The sequence below is a fragment of the Crotalus tigris genome, unplaced genomic scaffold (genome assembly GCF_016545835.1).
Source record: "Crotalus tigris isolate CLP2741 ecotype Arizona unplaced genomic scaffold, ASM1654583v1 scf7180000017564.2150845, whole genome shotgun sequence".
In the NCBI taxonomy this organism is placed as follows: domain Eukaryota; kingdom Metazoa; phylum Chordata; class Lepidosauria; order Squamata; family Viperidae; genus Crotalus; species Crotalus tigris.
The window spans coordinates 1,538,544-1,554,577 of NW_024096475.1; the positions used below are offsets into that span (position 1 = coordinate 1,538,544).

Genomic DNA, 16,034 nt, shown 5'->3' on the forward strand with positions numbered 1-16,034 from the left:
CCAACGATGGCACTTGGGTTTCAAACGCGGCTTTGCTAACTTCCAAACCAGGGTCTTAACTAAGCAAGCCACCATGCTCCTTGCCTTTTCACTGATTTTTGGATTTCTCACTTCGATAGGTAGTATTTTGAAGGTGAGTATTATGAGCATTCTAAGTTGTTATTTCTCCTACTTTCAATTTCTATGCCTTTTATTGTTTTTACTCTGGTTTTAATTGCAAGCTGCCCAGAGTCATGTTTATGGGATAGGTGGCCATCTCAATTTATTAAATAAATAAAATAAATCTTAAACTCTAGATTTGCAGCCATTTAGTTCATTCTTTTCCAGTGAATCACAATTCTGTGGTCCCCTTATTAGATCATTTTGCAGGATGCATAGGCTAAACCTTCATATTTGCTGGTAGATTTTGGACAATGGGTACATCTTTTTGAAATTTGGCCATGTAAATTAACATATTCAGATCTAAATATCTGATATATACTTATCAAATTGTAGTATTTTCATATTCTACACAATAACTTTCCTCAGCCTGATATTTCTACCCTGTCAAACTATATAACCTTTGGAAGACCAGTTAAAGAGTAACAGGTTGGCAAAGTTGTTGTAGAGGCATGACCGACATACCATTGCAGTAACTGAATATAAAGAAATACCATTCAACATTTTTTTAAACCCAGTGCTGTCTGTATATACTGAATTAAATGTTAGAATTTATAGTCCAATATACGGGGAGGGGGATCCAAATTAGCAAAGGTTGCTTTAGATCCTAATTCATAGGGTCTATTTAAACAATAATCTCCCCATTTGAATCCCTGTGTATACATTTTGCAATTTGTTTATTTATTTTATTTATTGGATTTATGTGCCGCCCATCTTGTCCAGATGCAATTCTGGGGCAGCTTACAAACATTTATTTGGATCCTCTTTTGCCAGACTCCTAATTAAATTTATTATATACCTCAGCTGATAAAATTATTCTGTATCTAATATGCTCTATCCTATGACTCAGATTAGGATATCAAAATAGAGATTTTGATTTTATTGTTTAGATTAGTCAGAATTAAATTGGATTTAATTAATTTATGTTTGATTAAATGGAGGCTTATGAGATTTCAAAACTCTTTTTCCTATGTTATCACTTAAAGAAATTTGATGAGTAAATTACATTTTGGAAGTGTACCATTTGAGATGCATGTAAACCCAAACTGATTTGGCTGTGCAATGTATCTGAAATGCTTCTTCCATGAAAGCAGCTGAATAGGAGGTCTGAGCAGGGAAAGGGAAATATCACAAGCACAAATATACAACTGAATTTTTAAGAATTATGAAAAACGTTACCATAGTCTTCTACATCTTGATCATCTATTAATCCCACCGAGACTCCCAAATCCATACACTTCTTGCTATGCGCTTTGGATTTCATATGCTTTGTCAAATTTCCTAAAATAAAAACAAAAACAAAAGCAATAATGCACTGTTTTATTTTTAAAGTTGGATGCATAGCAGCACAGAAATGACCATAAGCATGCCAATTGTCACACATCATATGGGGCATGATATTGTGGTTTGTGATAGCTTTATAATAAATTATAGAAATGTATAGGAAATCAATAAATTATTTTTGCTCCCAACATTATTTTTGATACTCCTAGACCAGGCGTAGGTAACCTTGGCTCTTTTATGACTTGTGGACTTCAACTCCCAGAATTCCTGAGCCACCTGGCTCAGGAATTCTGGGAGTTGAAGTCCACGAGTCATAAAAGAGCCAAGGTTGCCTACTCCTGTCCTAGACTAAGCAAAATAAGGCTTATAAATATAACAGTGGTTAAGAAGGCAATGGCTAACTATTTCTACACTGTTGTCAAGAAAACTATATCTATCAGTGAAGACACCAGGAAGTGAGCTTGATTTGAAGGAGATTTTTAAAAGAAAGTAACCCAGACAATTGCTGGTTTTCTGAAATTTGCCATTTCGTTCATATTTTTTGCAGTGCTTCTTATACTGTAAAATAATTAGATTTATTCAAGTCTTGACATAATTAAAAGAACCAATTTTATAATAGCATGCAGTAGTTTTTCTTCTATAGTTGCATACAATTTTAACTTTATATTTGCATTGCCTTTGATTAAAATAAGCAATAAAATAAACCAATTTGTTAATGTTAAATGCTATGAGGGAGAAAATTAAACCAAAGTTTTGATGTGAATGTCATCTCAGTTTTATATAATTTACAAAAAGGTTAATTTCTTTTTTAATTGACTAGACTTATGGCGGAACAAATAGACACCAGCATGCCCCTAACACACAGTGCCTTTTAAATTTGTTCACAATTAATGATTTAGTATTTGGAGCAATCAAATATATTCAAAATGTTAATACATTTTTCTTATACATCCTTGACTATAGTAACTCCTGATAAAAAAGCAGAAGAAACAGTAGCTTGCCCAAATCAGCACAATTATATTTTTTAATACTAAGTCAAATCTAAATTAATTCCAAGAATTAAAATGGGCAAAATCAATACCGTTGCAGAGTATGGCTGCATGACAAATGGCTATATGACCAATTATATACAGGATGTGTTCCCAAAAGGGGCAGATCCTTCTGTATCCAAAATTCCTCTTGGGTGTTTTGTCAGGCAAGGAAAGTCTTATTCGTACTTAAGTAATAGACATGGCCGGTTACAAATTCTTTTAAAGTTTTCATAGCTTTATAACAACTTTCCAAATCTTGAAGCAACAATTTTAAAAATTACAAAAATCTCTATAATCTCTATAGTTTATCATTTATAAAGTCTATATAATTTACAGAAAACTTCCAATACCTTGATCATTTATTAACTTAAATCTGACATGTTGAGCAGAAAAGTATCTGCTAAAGCAGTGATTCTCAACCTTTCTAATGCCGTGACCCCATAATACAGTTCCCCATGTTGTAGTGACCCCCAAGTGGGTGTGGCCACCAATAAGAGGGAGTAGGACAGCTAGGGAAAAGGGAAAAAATGGCAGACAGCATGGTTTGGTGACCCCCGTGAAATGGTCATTTGACCGCAAATGGGGCCCCGACCCACAGGTTGAGAACTACTGTGCTAAAGCATCCTGGGAATGGAGGGGACCCCAAAACAACGATCCATGAACAACTGAACTACCTTTAGTCTTGAAGGAAAAATTGCAATAATTGCAATGATATGGACGGACATCTGTGTGCGTGCGAATATGTTTCTTCAACATACTGGGCTTTTTACAGCGTATCCCACACTCTTCACATATATATTTTCCTCTTCCTCTCCCACGAACATAGACATATTCTTCATTTGATTTATATCTAGTTTAAATGGGACAGAAAATAATCTAATGTGAGCAATAATATTATGGGAATAAATGTTAGGCATGGAATTTGGCAAACACCTGAAAGAGAAATCAGCACATCAACTCTGCTGCTGCAATGTTTTAAAAGTTCAATTTTTTAAATTACAGTTTGAAAATCTGAGAACAGCAGCCCGGCTCTGCAGTCTGGTTTAAAAAAAGGGGGGGGGATGATAAATTTGGAGTACTAGGAAACTTCCTAGAGCAGTTTTGCAAACTTGGCAACTGAGATGTGTGGACATAAACTCCTAGAATTTCCCAGTCAGATTTCCCACACCAAGTATGAAAAACATTGTCCTAGATTATTGAAGAGAAAGCACAGTGGAATGTTTTGCTTGCAAGTTCTGTATGTGTGTGTGTGTGTGTGTGTTTTTTTGAAAATCACAGTGTATTTTTAATGAAATAGTTTGTTTCGGAGCAATATTTTGAAGCTTGGAATGCGACTTTTCTACTGCCCAGTTATGATTTTGTGTCCTGGCGTTAGGCCTTTTATTTTACTTTTCACCAAGCTATACTTCTTTTAACCTCATGAATTTGTTTTCCCAAAAATTCATGTTTTATGATTTGATGCACCCATAACGACTATGAGAAACACCCTAATAGATTCAAACTGTCAAATGTTTCTACTTGGCTACAAAAGACTCAGATGCCTGTTTTCTAAGTTCTACCCCAAAAACTGTTCAACAAATTTGCCAGAAATTGTGCTAAAAGAATCAAATGATACAGCATATCAGATGTTCTGCTAGCTGAACCTTTAACAAGCTCTAAAGCAGGGGTGTCAAACTGCCGGCCCGTGGGCCGGACGCGTCATCGCGAAACCGCGCCCATCCCATTGCCGGCAATGGCAAAAAGTTCCGATACATAACGCGATGTCACATAACGTCGCGAGTTTGACATGTCTGCTCTAAAGCAATCTTCCTAATGTGCCAGTTTCCAGATGTGTTGGGAATAACACATTTCCAGTCAGAGCAGACCCCTCTAGGATTTCTAAAAACCATGGGCCTAATATATTTCATACTGAACAACTGAGTGATGATACTAATTCAAAAGAATAGGAGCTGGCAGAAGGACTGGATACATGGAATGTGGTTTAGGGTTTATCGACCCATCTTATGGTTTACATAAGATATCATTTATGTAATTTCAACCTTCTATAAAGGATTCCATATGCTGCATCTAAGGTGCATAAAAATAGATGTTATGTTAGTAGTGCAACAAAGTATAACACATGGGTGAATACCTGATTCAATACAAAAATTGAATGAAAGTTTCTTAAATTTGGAAAGGTCTGTATGTATAAAGAACTGAGTCTGAATAATTAAATAAGAAAATGCAAAATAGAAAAGGGGAAACGATTAAAACTATAAATGCTGAAACGAAAAGATAACAATTTAGAAAACCAAAACACTAGATCTACCAAATTACCCAAACCATTAAATTAAATCTAGAAATAATATCTCAGCCTAACCATATTTTGCATAATGAAATACAAAATTCTATTTCACAAAAACAGAGGATGAAATAATCAGATTTCAGTTCAAAATAATCAATAAAAGTTGCAACAGTTTTAGAAAAAAAAAACACTCACCCTCCATCAAATATTTTAACTCTTCTTGGCTCATTTTTGGCTATGTTCTCAATATCTTGATCAGTACTTAGTTCAGAGTTTTCTTTATTGCTGAATTTCTTTGCTGCCTTTTGTTTAACTAATGCCTGCTGAGATAAATGTAAATAAACTCTTACAAATTTAACTAGCAGATTAGTAGCATCTCTTAATATAGAAATCTACCACCTCAAACAAAATTATTCTGTAAGTAGGGTACAATTCAATCCATTTGTGCAGCTAATATTAACCAACTCAAAATACATGTATATTTTACAAATCAGCTCTTTACATTTTGATTTAATATTCCTTGTCTAACATGATTGATAGATTCATAAGCAATACACAATTTCTATATAAGATTGAAAATAATTATCTTTAGTTCAAATTATAGGATTCCCACCTGAGACAAAGTATTTTTATGTACCATTGATTACAATGGGTTTAATCATTTATGCAATGTATGTATTTTTATGTACCATTGATTACAATGGGTTTAATCATTTATGCAATTAGGAATAGAATTAGCCAAGTACATGCATGGCTTGTAAAATAAAAGAACCTTACATATATGAATTATGCTCTTTTTGTAAGCCTCTGTTGCAATATGTCAGTTTTATCACAGAGAAATACTACATGTTATTTAAAAATTGTCTTCAAGGGCCTAGTTTCTCCTATGTATGCCCAGATTATAAATCTGTCTATATAGTTCAAGGCAGGGATGTATCCTATAATTACACATTGTAAAATAGATGTAAAACACAGGTGTGGAATTCACTACAATGGAAAATTATTTTCATATTTCTGATAAGACTGTTAGGCAAAATACGGATTTTTTATATCTAGTGATATTAGAGGGGTAAATTTCCTCTCTAGAAATCAAAAGATACAATTTCTAGAACTATTTATTGTATTACTAATAATGGCACAATAAATTATGCCAAATATTTTGATCAACTTTTATCATTCATACAGTTAGGCCAATTCAGCTTTTCTTGAAGCAAAACTTATATATTCATCTATTATTCCTCTGCTACTACATGTATATTGAATAAATTATCATACTGAGAAAAGAAAATCAAGCAATGCTTTACCCTCTTCCCTCTATAACCCATTATTTATGCTACTCTTGAATGGTTTTTATTCAAGAACTAGATAAAAAGGCTACAAAGAAATAAAGAATAACAAATGCTTAGCTATATCCTTTTTCCTAATGATTGTCTATACTGCAGACAGTATAATACCCACATCCACTATGTACTTGGGTACCACCCATGCAACGCTTTCAATTCATGTCCATTCAGAAATGTGTGTGTAGTGTATTACTTTTATTAACCCTAGGAAAACTTCCAGAAATCCTAGCTCAGTGGTGTCGAACCTATGGTACGCATGCCAGAGATGGCACTCAGAGCCCTCTCTGTGGGCATGCGCGCCATGCCCCAGAGATGGCAACTGTCCTTTTCAACCAGCCGCCCGCTAACTCGCCAAGGTCCCACATAGCCAGATGCATCCCAGCATCCTTGCACTCACTGGTCTCTGTGTGCGGGGGCCAATGGTGTCAGGCAGCAGCTGCCCCGGCCCTTGCCTCGCTTTGCCCTGCGACAATGGCACCCTCCTGCCCACCGCCCCACCCACCAAAGACCCCCTGGATCTCCCCAACCTTGCCCGGCTCCCACAGGCATCCCTCTCCAGAAGCAACATCAAGCTGGCCACACCCACCCATCTGCCATGACCACTGTAGCCACGCCCACCCAGCGGGCTACGCCCACCCAGCACCCGGCAATACATAAGTGGTTTTGGGTTGCAGTTTGGGCACTCGGTCTCTAAAAGGTTCGCCATCACTGTCCTACCTGATATGGCCCATCTGGCTGAGAATTCAGGATGTTGTATTCTCAACATAAGGAATACATTAGATGGGGAAGGCAGTTAATCATGCATATTTATTATGTAATTCCTCCACAAATATTTACAGCTACACTAGTAATAGGGAATTCTGCTGCTGTTTAGTGAAACAATCACTGGCCTAAATATGGACAATAGTAGAATTTCACTAGATTCCCTACTTTGCCCCATATTAATTGGAATCAAAAACTGAGACCACTGAAGAGGGCATTTATTCAAAATCTTTTGGCTCCTGAATGTAAATTATGGCTGTTAATTATAATATTCATAGGCAGACAGTGAATGCAAAGTAGAAAATTTGCTTTCAGACTAGGCTAACCAAAAGTTAAATGTAAGTTTTTAACAATTCTTCTTTAAAGAATTTAAAATTCTTTGCCAATGACCACATTTGTTCTCTCTATGCCACTGCATTTATTCATTCTATTTATCCTGACACCTTACAGAGAAACTATGATTGTATCCAGTATCACCTATAGTACTGAAGCTAGAAAAAAATGCAGTTCAGAAACATTTAATTCAGGTATTAGCAAGTACTTAAAAGGCTAATTCTCTATTTGAACAGATATCCTTGTTTCCTCCATCTTGGGGTCAATTCAGATATGTGGATGTTAACTTCTAGAATTCCCAGAAACTAACATGCCTAACCCCCTTCATGGATTACTGCCTTGTCTTGGCAAAGGGGCTTGCATAATTCAATGAAGCTATGAGCTATGCCGTGCAGGGCCACCCAAGACGGACAGATCATAGCAGAGAGTTCTGACAAAATGTGATCCACTGGAGAGGGAAATGGCAACCCACTCCAGTATCTTTGCCATGAAAACCCTATGGACAGTACCAAAAGACAAAAAGATATGACGCTGGAAGATGAGCCCTTCAGGTCGGAAGGTGTCCAATATGCTACTGGGGAAGAGCAGAGGGCTAGTACTAATAGTGCCAGAAAGAGTGAAGCAGCTGGGCCAAAGCCAAAAGGACGCTCAGCTGTGGATGCATCTGGTAGTAAAAGGAAAGTTCGATGCTGTAAAGATCTTTTCTCCATAGGAACCTGGAATGTAAGATCCATGTATCAAGGCAAACTGGACGTGGTCAAACAAAGACTGAACATCGACATCTTAGGAATCAGCGAACTAAAATGGACAGGAATGGGTGAATTTAATTCAGAGGACCATCAGGTATACTACTGCGGGCAAGAATCCTTCAGAAGAAATGGAGTAGCCTTCATAGTCAATAAAAGAGCAGGAAAAGCAATACTGGGTTACAATCCCCAGAATGATAGAATGATCTCAGTGCGAATCCAAGGCAAACCATTCAATATCACAGTAATCCAAGTCTATGCCCCAACCACTAGTGCTGAAGAGGATGAAATTGACCAGTTCTATGAAGCCCTACAGCACCTTATAGAATTAACACCAAAAAATGATGTCCTTATCATCATGGGGGATTGGAATGCTAAGGTAGGAAGCCAAAAGATAAACAGAATAACAGGCAAGTTTGGCCTTGGAGTACAAAATGAAGCAGGGCACAGGTTAATAGAATTTTGTCAAGAGAATATGATGGTCATAGCAAAAAACACTCTTTCCCAACAACCCAAGAGATGGCTCTACATATGGACATCATCAGACGGTCAACACAGAAATCAGATTGACTATGTGGTCTGCAGCCAAAGATGGAAAAGCTCTATACAGTCAGTAAAAACAAGACCAGGAGCTGACTGTGACTCAGATCATGAGCTTCTCGTTGCAAAATTTAGGCTTAAATTGAAGAAAGTAGGGAAAAACACCAGGCCACTCAGGTATGAACTAAATCATATCCCTGATGAATATACAGTAGAGGTGACAAATAGATTTAAGGAATTAGATCTGATAGACAGGGTGCCTGAAGAAGTATGGACGGAGGTTCGCAACATTGTACAAGAGGTAGCAACTAAAACTATCCCAAAGAAAAAGAAATGCAATAAAGCAAAATGGCTGTCTGAGGAAGCTTTGCAAATAGCTGAGGAAAGAAGGGAAGTGAAAGGCAAGGGAGAAAGAGAAAGATACACCCAATTGAATGCAGAATTCCAGAGAATAGCTAGAAGAGATAAGAATGCCCTCTTAAATGAACAGTGCAAAGAAATAGAAGAGAAGAATAGAATAGGGAGAACCAGAGATCTCTTCAAGAAAATTGGAGATATGAAGGGAACGTTTCATGCAAAGATGGGCATGATAAAGGACCAAAATGGCAGGAACCTAACAGAGGCAGAAGAGATTAAGAAGAGATGGCAAAATTACACAGAGGAATTATACAAGAATGAGCTTAGCGTCCCTGATAACCACGATGAGGTGGTCACTGACCTCGAGCTAGACATCCTAGAATGTGAAGTTAAATGGGCCTTAGGAAAGCTGAACAACAACAAAGCTAGTGGAGGTGACAGTATTCCAGCTGAGCTATTCAAAATCTTAAAAGATGATGCAGTAAATGTGCTACACTCAATTTGCCAGCAAATTTGGAAAACTCAACAGTGGCCACAGGATTGGAAAAAGTCAGTTTACATTCCAATTCCAAAGAAAGGCAATGCCAAAGAATGTTCAAACTATCGCACCATTGCACTCATTTCACATGCAAGTAAAGTTATGCTTAAAATCCTACAAGCTAGACTCCAGCAGTATGTGGATCAAGAACTTCCAGAATATAGGCAGGATTTTGAAGAGGCAAAGGACCTAGAGATCAAATTGCCAACATACGCTGGATCATGGAGAAAGCTAGGGAGTTCCAGAAAAACATCTACTTCTGCTTCATTGACTATGCTAAAGCCTTTGATTGTGTGGATCACAACAAATTGTGGCAAATTCTTAAAGAGATGGGAGTACCAGACCATCTTATTTGTCTCTTGAGAAACCTATATGCGGGTCAAGAAGCAACAGTGAGAATTGGATACGGAACCACAGACTGGTTCCAAATTGGGAAAGGAGTCCGGCAAGGCTGTATTCTGTCGCCCTGCCTATTTAACTTATATGCAGAGCACATCATGAGAAAGGCAGGGCTAGATGAATCAAAAGTTGGAATTAAGACTGCCAGGAGAAATGTCAACAACCTAAGATATGTAGATGATACCACTCTAATGGCAGAAAGTGAAGAGAAACTAAAGAGCCTCTTGGTGCTGGTGAAGAAGGAGAGTGTAAAAGTTGGCTTGAAACTCAAAATCAAGAAAACTAAGGTCATGGCATCCAGCCCTCTCAATTCCTGGCAAACAGATGGGGAAGAAATGGAGGTAGTGACAGATTTTATCTTCCTGGGCTCCAAGATCACCACAGATAGGAACTGCAGCCAAGAAATTAAAAGACGCTTGCTCCTGGGGAGGAAAGCTATGCCACATCTAGACAGCATACTAAAAAACAGAGACATCACCCTGCCAACAAAAGTACGTAAAGTCAAGGCCATGGTTTTCCCAGTTGCAATATATGGCTGTGAAAGTTGGACCATAAGAAAAGCTGAGCGCAAAAGAATTGAGGCCTTTGAACTATGGTGCTAGAGAAAACTCCTGCGAGTCCCCTGGACTGCAAGGAGATCAAATCGGTCAGTCCTAGAGGAGATCAACCCTGACTGCTCTTTAGAAGGCCAGATCCTGAAGTTGAAACTCAAGTACTTTGGACACCTAATGAGAAGGAAGCACTCACTGGAGAAGAGCCTAATGCTGGGAAAGATTGAGGGCAATAGAAGAAGGGGACGACAGAGAATGAGATGGCTGGATGGAGTCACTGAAGCAGTAGGCGTGAGCTTAAAAGGACTCCAGAAGATGGTAGAGGACAGGAAGGCCTGGAGGAACATTGTCCATGGGATTGCGATGGGTCAGACACGACTTCGCAACTAACAACAACAACATGCCCACACATATATAGGGCAACTAGCTTCTGGAAAGCTGAGGCTAGTTGAAAGAATGAACCATCTGGAAATAGCATATGCAATCAAACATATGCAACTAAGACTAAATTAAAGGTACTCACATTTTGAGTAATAATTTTTGTAGTCAAAACAAATTCAGTTCTACAGACTTGGGCAGAGCCTTTAAAATGGATATTCTTTTAATTCATATCGATTTCTTCTTTATTGTTTTCAGTTTTCTACTGAAATATTCTAGCCTCCACTGACATCATCATGCACATGATCCTGATTGACTGTAAGTTTCACATTTTCAAAATATTTACTACTTAATCTTAATAGGTTTAATCAGCACAAGGGAAAAGAGAAGCAGCAGCAGTTGATCGACGAAAATTGTAACATCACTTTTTAAAAAAAAAATTGCATTGCTCCCTCAAAATGGTCCCACAATTGAGCTCAAAATTTCTATTGCTAAGTAAGACATTTTAAGTAATTTTGCCCCATTTTACGACCTTTTTTGAAACAGTTAAGTGAATCACTGCAGTTGTTAAATTCGTAACACGGTTGTTAAGTGAATCTGGCTTCCTCATTGAGTTTGCTTGTCAGAAGGTGGCAGAAGATGATCACATGACCACAGGACACTGCAAGCATCATAAATATGTGTCAGTTGCTAAGCGTCTGAATTTTGAATGTGACTATGGGGATGGCGCAATGGTCGTAAGTATGAAAAAAGGGTCATAAGTCAGTTTTTCAGTGTCATTGTAACTTCAAATGAACTGTTGTAAGTTGAGAACTACCTATATTTTATATAGTTCCTTATTTTCGGGCACTTGAAAGAGGACATCAGTCAAAAGAAGAGGTTATGTGTTCCTTACATAACAGCTCAAAAGTTTTTGTCAAGGAAAACTAAATTCTGCAATCTACCGTATATGCCGGCGTATTAGGCGACCCGGCGTATAAGACGACCCCCGTCTTTGTCGCCGAGCCACATTCCTAGAACGTCGTCTTATACGCCAGAAACTACCAGTATTTCCGGCGTATAAGACGACTCGGCGTATAAGACGACCCCCGTCTTTGGCGCAGAGTTTAGCGCTTCCGGAAGTCGTCTTATACGCCGGCATATACGGTACATAAACTATGTAAATAAACCAGATTGTGTTTCCCATTTATTTCCCATAACTAATTTAGTGAGCCAAGAAGCCTGTTTGCTGATGATCTTACCAATGAATCCTTTAATCCTATGGAATTAGTTTGCAGTAAATCACATTGAAGAAACTTAGCATTTTTGTTGGATAATATCTCATCCTGTGCTGGCATAGAGTTCGCATACACCAGGGGTGTCAAACTCAATTTCATTGAGGGTCTCATCAGCATTCTGGTTGCTCTTGGGGGGGGGCGGGGGTGTGTGGCCAGGGTGCGGTCTACTGGGTGGGCATGGATAGAGTGGTGTGGCTTACTGGGTGGGCATGGCCAGCTCTACATCGTTCGCATCAAGGTTGCCTCTGGGGGCCTGGGCAGGAGTGGGACAGATCTGAGGGTTTCTGGCAGAAGGGGGTGGGACTGGGGCAAGCGCCAAGGCATGGTGCATTACTTCATTCCTCACAAAGGGTGACACTTCCCCAGCATGTACCCAGGGGGAGGGGCCGACGCGGCAGGGGATGGTTTCTCGCTGTTTCCGGACGGTCTTGTGGAGCTAAGACTGAATGCGTTTTCAGCATAGAGGGCCACCACAAAATTATACTTTGGCTCCTGGCCAGCCTGGGTCAGGACCAAGGCAGCGGGGGCAGTTCCCTCACTGTTTCCAGGATGGCTTCACGGGTCACATGAAACCACTTCGCGGGCCGCATCCGGCCCCCGGGCCTTGTGCTTGACATGTCTGGCATACACCAATTGCCACATAATATAACAATTATAAAGCTGACTCATAGAATGTTGATACTGTAGTAACAGAAATTCTAGGATGTACATGAATGACAAACTTGCCTTGTATGTAGGTATTCCTCAACTTATGACAATTGAACCCAAAATTTCTGTTGCTAAGCAAGACAGTTATTAAGTAAGTTTTGCCCCATTTTTTCACAGTTCACAGATTCACAATTAAGTGAATCAGTGGTTATTAAGTTAGTAACATGGTTGTTAAGTGATCACATGACCCCAAGATATTGCAACCATAATAAATACACACCAGTTGCCAAGCATCCTAATTTAGATCATGTGACCATGGGATGCCGCAATGGTCATAAGTGTGAAAAACAGTCATTAAGTTATCATTTTTAGTGCTGTTGTAATTTCAAATGGTCACTAAACAAATGGTTGTTAGTCAAGGACTACCTGTACATGTATTTAAATCCAAAATCAAAAACTTCATTAGATAATATAGATAATTTCCACCAATATTTCCAATAATTCTGATAATGAGATTTCAAATTATTTAAAATGGTCAAAAAGTTCCTTTTCTATAATCCTAAGCCTAAACCAGGGGTAGACAACCTTGGCTCTTTTATGACTCGTGGACTTCAACTCCCAGAATTCCTGAGCCACGAGTCATAAAAGACCCAAGGTTGCCTACCCCTGGCCTAAACCATATGGAACCTGGACAAAATCAGTTTATATTAGCCTAAGATTGTCTGTTCAACATTCTGACCTAGATTCCCAGTACACTTACTCAACCTAAATGAACATACAGTTACAAAAAGAAGCCACTTTGAAATAGATGTATACCATTCCCTGGCTACAACTAAATAATGAATTTACACAATTATCCAATGTTTGGGTTTCTCTGTGATTTCAGATTTACAGGATACCTATTCTTAACAATATTGATTGAATGTATTATAGAGCATAATTTTATCAGTGATTTATATTGTGCTGACTATGGTTCCTAATATTCATGTTTAACTTAAAGCTTAATGGCAATTTTTAATCTTTTTAAACAATGTAATATATTCAGCTACTCATAATTAATAATATACTCAAAATATATTCTCTGTGATATTTTAATTTTTTACTGCATTATTTTTCTTGTTCATTTATTTTTCTATTTTTTCTTTCAAATGCCTCATCACAGTAAAAAGCAAAACAAATGCAGCTATACTACAGACTAAATGGCCTCAGTATGTAATATAAAGCAGAGTTATTCTTGTGTATGTCTATCTGAACATAGGTATCATTTTCGGAATCAGAATTTGGATTATGTAATATGCTTTTGCCTCTCCAATTCATATTCCTGATCCAGAACAGTCTTGTACATTAGCAGAAGATATTCATATTATATATTCCCATAGTTATGATGATCACTTTTATTAAAAACCAGTAAGATATATTCAATTTTTCTAAAGGACAACGCTGCATTTAAGATATTTCTCCAAAAGTTTAATCAACATATATGAATTTCTTACCCCTATGGGTGGTACATGTCTTCCTCAATCTCGGGTCCCCTAAAATAGCCCTGAGAGTTTGAGGGTTCTGCATAACGTTTCCCCCAAAATAAGACTCAGTCTTTTTTTTGCCTCCAAAAGAGGCACCAGGTCTTATTTTCAGGGGATGTCTTTTCCACGGTCTCACCTCGTGGTGGCAGCATCGACAACCTCACCCAGCCGGCCTATTTCTTCTGTGGCTACTCTCTACCACTCATACGTGTGTTGCCCCCGGCCTCCATTTCAAGTTAGGGCAGGGGTGGGGAGATAGAGATACCCCATGCACCCTACACCCGCTTACCATTGCAGCTAGGCCTTCAATGCCCGACACCTCCCATCTGGACATTAAATAGTCTAGTCCATATACTGTGCAGATGTTCCTGTACACAATGCCACCTACTTGGCTGTGTCCTTCAGTGTATGTAGTTCTTGCCTGCATCTTTATTCTGCCACTTTGTGTTGGATTGTTTCTAAAGCTTCTCTGCACAATCTTGGGTCTTATCTAATGTGGTAGAACCTGGCTTTTAGTGCCTGTTCTTGTGTTGCTATGATAAGTGCTTCAGTGCTATCTTTTAGTCCAGTCCTTTACAGTCACTGATAGGAGTTTCCAAAGTCGGCTATTTCTGTTATCTGTCAATGGTACATCCCATGCAGGGTCTTGTCAAGGTATTTCCTCTGCTTGAACTTCCTCCCTTTCTCTCAGTAGCTCATCTTTGGGTGCCATCTTACTCCTAGATACTACTGGTTTCATTCAGGACAGTGGCTTTGATACTCACCAAACCCTACCTGCCCCTTTTCTGGCTTTTGTACTTGGGGTAGAAATCTCCATACATTGTGAGGAGCTTTCAAGTCTTCACATCAGCAGGTACCATGTCCTTCTTTGGCCAGCTCACTGTACTGCCAGGTATCTGATGATTAAGGATGTATAGGTTGATGGCATAGATCTTGTTCTTCCCACTCCTTTGGCAGTATTTGAATGTTGCTGTTTTCCTTGCACTTCATTGTGATTCCCATGTGACTGTAGGAACCAAGATACCTTTAGCTGGTCTGTAGGTCTGTTATGTGGCCTCCTGATAATTCCACACCCTCAGTCTTAACTAATGTCCCTCTCATGATTACTATCAGGCTAGTGTCCAGGCCTCCAATTCTCTAATTCCAGCGCCAATGTTTTTTCCATAGATCAACATCACCCCTAAGTCTCATTTTCTCTTAGCATACAGCTTGATGTCATCCATGTAGAGGTGGTATCGGAAGGGTAATTCCACTCTTGAACTTGTATCTATATTCAATCCTTGTGGTTCAAGCCTATGAAGAATAAGAGAGGAGACAGTGCATTACCTTGGTATATGCTACACTTGATGGCCATTTGTGCAAGCAGCCTTGAGTTTATTTCCAGTATTGTTTTCCACAGTTCCACTGAATTCTTGAGGAAAGTCAGATCCATATGTGGGGCACTGAGTTTTAGGCTTTCCTGTAGTCAATCCATGGTGTGCTCAAATTGGCTGTTTAGGCTTATATCTATGAGCAACTGGTGTTTTGAACCTATGTGCTCATGTACTGGCACATACAATCCTATAACTTGCGTCAATAATGCCCAGTAGGACTTTCCATGTTGCAGGGAAATAGGTTATTGACCAATAGTTGGATAGCACTACATCCTTATGATCAGCACTGTCCTTTCCTCGTGTTAGCTAGTTTAGGTGGGAGTCTGTTGCTAGCAGCTGGTTCATCTATACAAGATAAACATTCATGCACTGCTATTACTTTCTTTAGCCAGTAATGTGAATCACATCTGGGCCAGGTGCTATCCAGCTCTTCATGTTCTTGTCCCACTGTTGGATGTCTGCTACTGTGATGGTGACTGGTTCCTGTTTTGGGAAATTGCTGTAGTCT

General features: G+C 38.7%; 1 protein-coding gene across 9 annotated transcripts in view; it reads right to left on the reverse strand.

The window, feature by feature from the left end:
• The window catches only part of HIVEP1 (HIVEP zinc finger 1), an 84,513-nt gene that overhangs the window by 9,619 nt on the left and 58,860 nt on the right, over window positions 1-16,034 (reverse strand). For 8 of the 9 annotated variants that reach the window (XM_039349442.1, XM_039349389.1, XM_039349408.1 and 5 more), the window contains 3 exons: window positions 4,954-5,081; window positions 3,149-3,324; window positions 1,339-1,440 (listed from right to left, as the gene is read on the reverse strand). In XM_039349442.1, coding sequence (XP_039205376.1) covers window positions 1,339-1,440; window positions 3,149-3,324; window positions 4,954-5,081 — 406 coding nt within the window. The remainder of the gene's footprint in view (window positions 1-1,338; window positions 1,441-3,148; window positions 3,325-4,953; window positions 5,082-16,034) is intronic. The other variant, XM_039349450.1, reaches the window with a different exon arrangement.